The 2,529-nt window shown below is 46.5% G+C and overlaps 1 protein-coding gene across 6 annotated transcripts in view; it reads left to right on the top strand.

Moving 5' to 3' along the window:
- mrtfaa (myocardin related transcription factor Aa) overlaps nucleotides 1–1,029 on the top strand; it is a 60,514-nt gene extending 59,485 nt beyond the window's left edge. For all 6 annotated transcript variants that reach the window (XM_031576763.2, XM_031576794.2, XM_031576776.2 and 3 more), the window contains one exon: nucleotides 70–1,029. In XM_031576763.2, the coding sequence (XP_031432623.1) occupies nucleotides 70–746 (677 nt within the window). In that variant the 3' untranslated portion in view covers nucleotides 747–1,029. The remainder of the gene's footprint in view (nucleotides 1–69) is intronic.
- The last annotated feature ends 1,500 nt before the right edge of the window (nucleotides 1,030–2,529 follow it).

The raw sequence follows: 2,529 nt of genomic DNA on the forward strand, positions 1-2,529 counted from the left end.
CTAGGAACTGCTGCTGGTTTTACACCAACCTTCTTTTTTTTCATTCTTTTTTCTCTTTTCTCTTTCCAGAAATCTCGGCCAACTTTAAGCCAGATCCGGACCCCGCCCTGGCGAGACTGAAGGACTGCAGCAGCCCTTCTCCCTCCTCCTCCCCTGACCCCTCCCTCTCCCAGCTGTCTCCTGCCACCCCTCAGACAGCCGACACGCCCCCGCAGATCTCCAGCCCCCTCAGCGTCACCGACGCCACCGGAGCCAGCCCGGAACACAGGCGCGCCAGCAGCAGCAGCAGCGAGGCGGCGGCGGCGGCGACGACGGGAGACGGGCGTCGTCTGGAGGACTTCCTGGAGACCACCACGGGCGGCGAGACGCTGCTGAGCGTGGAGGAGCCCGGCGGCCCGCTGACGCTCATGGACGACCTGCACAGCCAGATGCTCAGCGCCCCCAGCATGCTGGACCACCACCCGCCCATGCCCATGCCCATGGACACCTACGAGCTGAGCTACAGCGTGCCCGCCACGGGCCTGGACTTCGCCGACGCCGCCCTGGACAGCATGGACTGGCTGGACATCACCATGGGCGGCGGCGGCGGTGGCGGTGGCAGCGGTGGCAGCGGGGGCGACACAAGTCCAGCTCACGGCACGGGGAGTCTGGGGGCACCGTCGGGACCACCCGTGCCCACCAGCATCTTCTCGGCGGACTTCCTGGACAGTCCCGACCTGCAGCTACACTGGGACTCCTGCTTATAGTAGCCTGTGATAGTAGCCTAAGACAACAACAACAAACAACAAACAAACAAACAGAGATGGACTCCTGCTTATAGTAGCCTGGCCCCCCCTAAGACAACAACAAACAAACAAACAAACAACAAACAAACAACAAACAGAGATGGACTCCTGCTTATAGTAGCCTGTCCCCCCCCTAAGACAACAACAAACAAACAAACAAACAACAAACAGAGATGGACTCCTGCTTATAGTAGCCTGTGTCCCCCCCTAAGACAACAACAAACAAACAAACAAACAACAAACAGAGATGGACTCCTGCCTATAGTAGCCTGTCCCCCCCTAAGACAGAGATGGACCTGTGGGGACACGCCACACTCTTACACGCTTTCACCTCTTATGCAAACACACACACACACACACCACCTAAGCCCACGCAAACACACACTTGTTGTACAGACACATTTGTCTCCCTCCTCCTCAATCTTCATTCAGCTTCAGACTTCCTCATCAGTTTTAGAGGCACCCCCAGTTTGAATGTCAGACACTTGATGTGTTTAGAAATAGGCTTCTCAGACGCAGTATCAGTTCAGTATCGCAGTTCACAGTAAGCTGCTGAAGGATTGTTCTCTCTATTGATACCTCCGTAAGCCAAAACTCAAGCACTAAAACTCCTTTATATGGAACAAAAGTATTTTTATTTATACTATTTCCATTTGAATGTGAAATATTCAGCTTGGAGAGCGTCCTGAGCTCTTTTAACCTGCGTCTTTGTAGAAATGAAGTTCTCACCTTTTACATGATAAGTGCCATATGCTGTAGGACAGAAAAACATCCATTTTAAAATGAGTTTTATTGCTACCATTAGCACCCTTGTGAGCATTTATGGAAAATGTGTTTCTTGATATATATATCATGTATATATGGGTAAGCTAAGCTGGTTAAGTTTTAATTTAGTTTGTATTCACTTTGTATTATTTCATTGATTTTTTTATTTTTTAAAGAATATGTACTTACAGTGAAAAGCACTTCATCTCTGTTCGTAGAGGACTTATCATCAAATGACCGAGCTGTGCATCACTCTGGTGAAACCTGCTGAACGGTGTGCTTCTAGAACCTTCCCTTTGCTCAACTACATTTTACTGTACTATGTTGATAGTCAACACACGTTCCACCACGTCTCCTTAATAAGACAATTAGGTGTCATCCGGTCTCAGACAATAGGGGTCATCCTGCGCTTATTAATGCCTTAAGATCCAACAATGACAATATGCTGTGTCTTATAAAGTCAGATTCCCTGTCGGCATGCCAACGTCAGCTCTGCGTCTAAACATGACAGCACCTGCGGCGTCTGTAAATTCAGCAGGTGTGTGTCTGTTTGACACCTTAGCAGCTTCTCGTCTGAGGTAGCAAACCAAGCATCAGAAGAATGCTTGTCTTATGTTGTTTTTTTTCCATATATATCGCTTAAACGATATATGTATATATATATATATACAGTATATATATATATATATACAGTACCAGTCAAAAGTTTGGACACACTTTCTCATTTTTTTTTTTTAAATGTCTTTACTTTTGTTATTTTCTACATGGTAGATAACACTTTTTTTGTTTAGAACATCATTCCATATGTGTTCTTTCGTAGTTTAAATGTCTTCAGTATTAATCTACAATGTAGAAAATAATAAAATTAAAGAAAACACTTCTCAAAAAATGTAAAGGTGTGTCCAAACTTTTGACTGGTACTGTATATATACATATCCGACAGCTAGAGACAATGTAATGCCTTTGATAGGGACACTTC

The sequence above is a fragment of the Clupea harengus genome, chromosome 1 (genome assembly GCF_900700415.2).
Source record: "Clupea harengus chromosome 1, Ch_v2.0.2, whole genome shotgun sequence".
Taxonomy (NCBI): Eukaryota; Metazoa; Chordata; class Actinopteri; order Clupeiformes; family Clupeidae; genus Clupea; species Clupea harengus.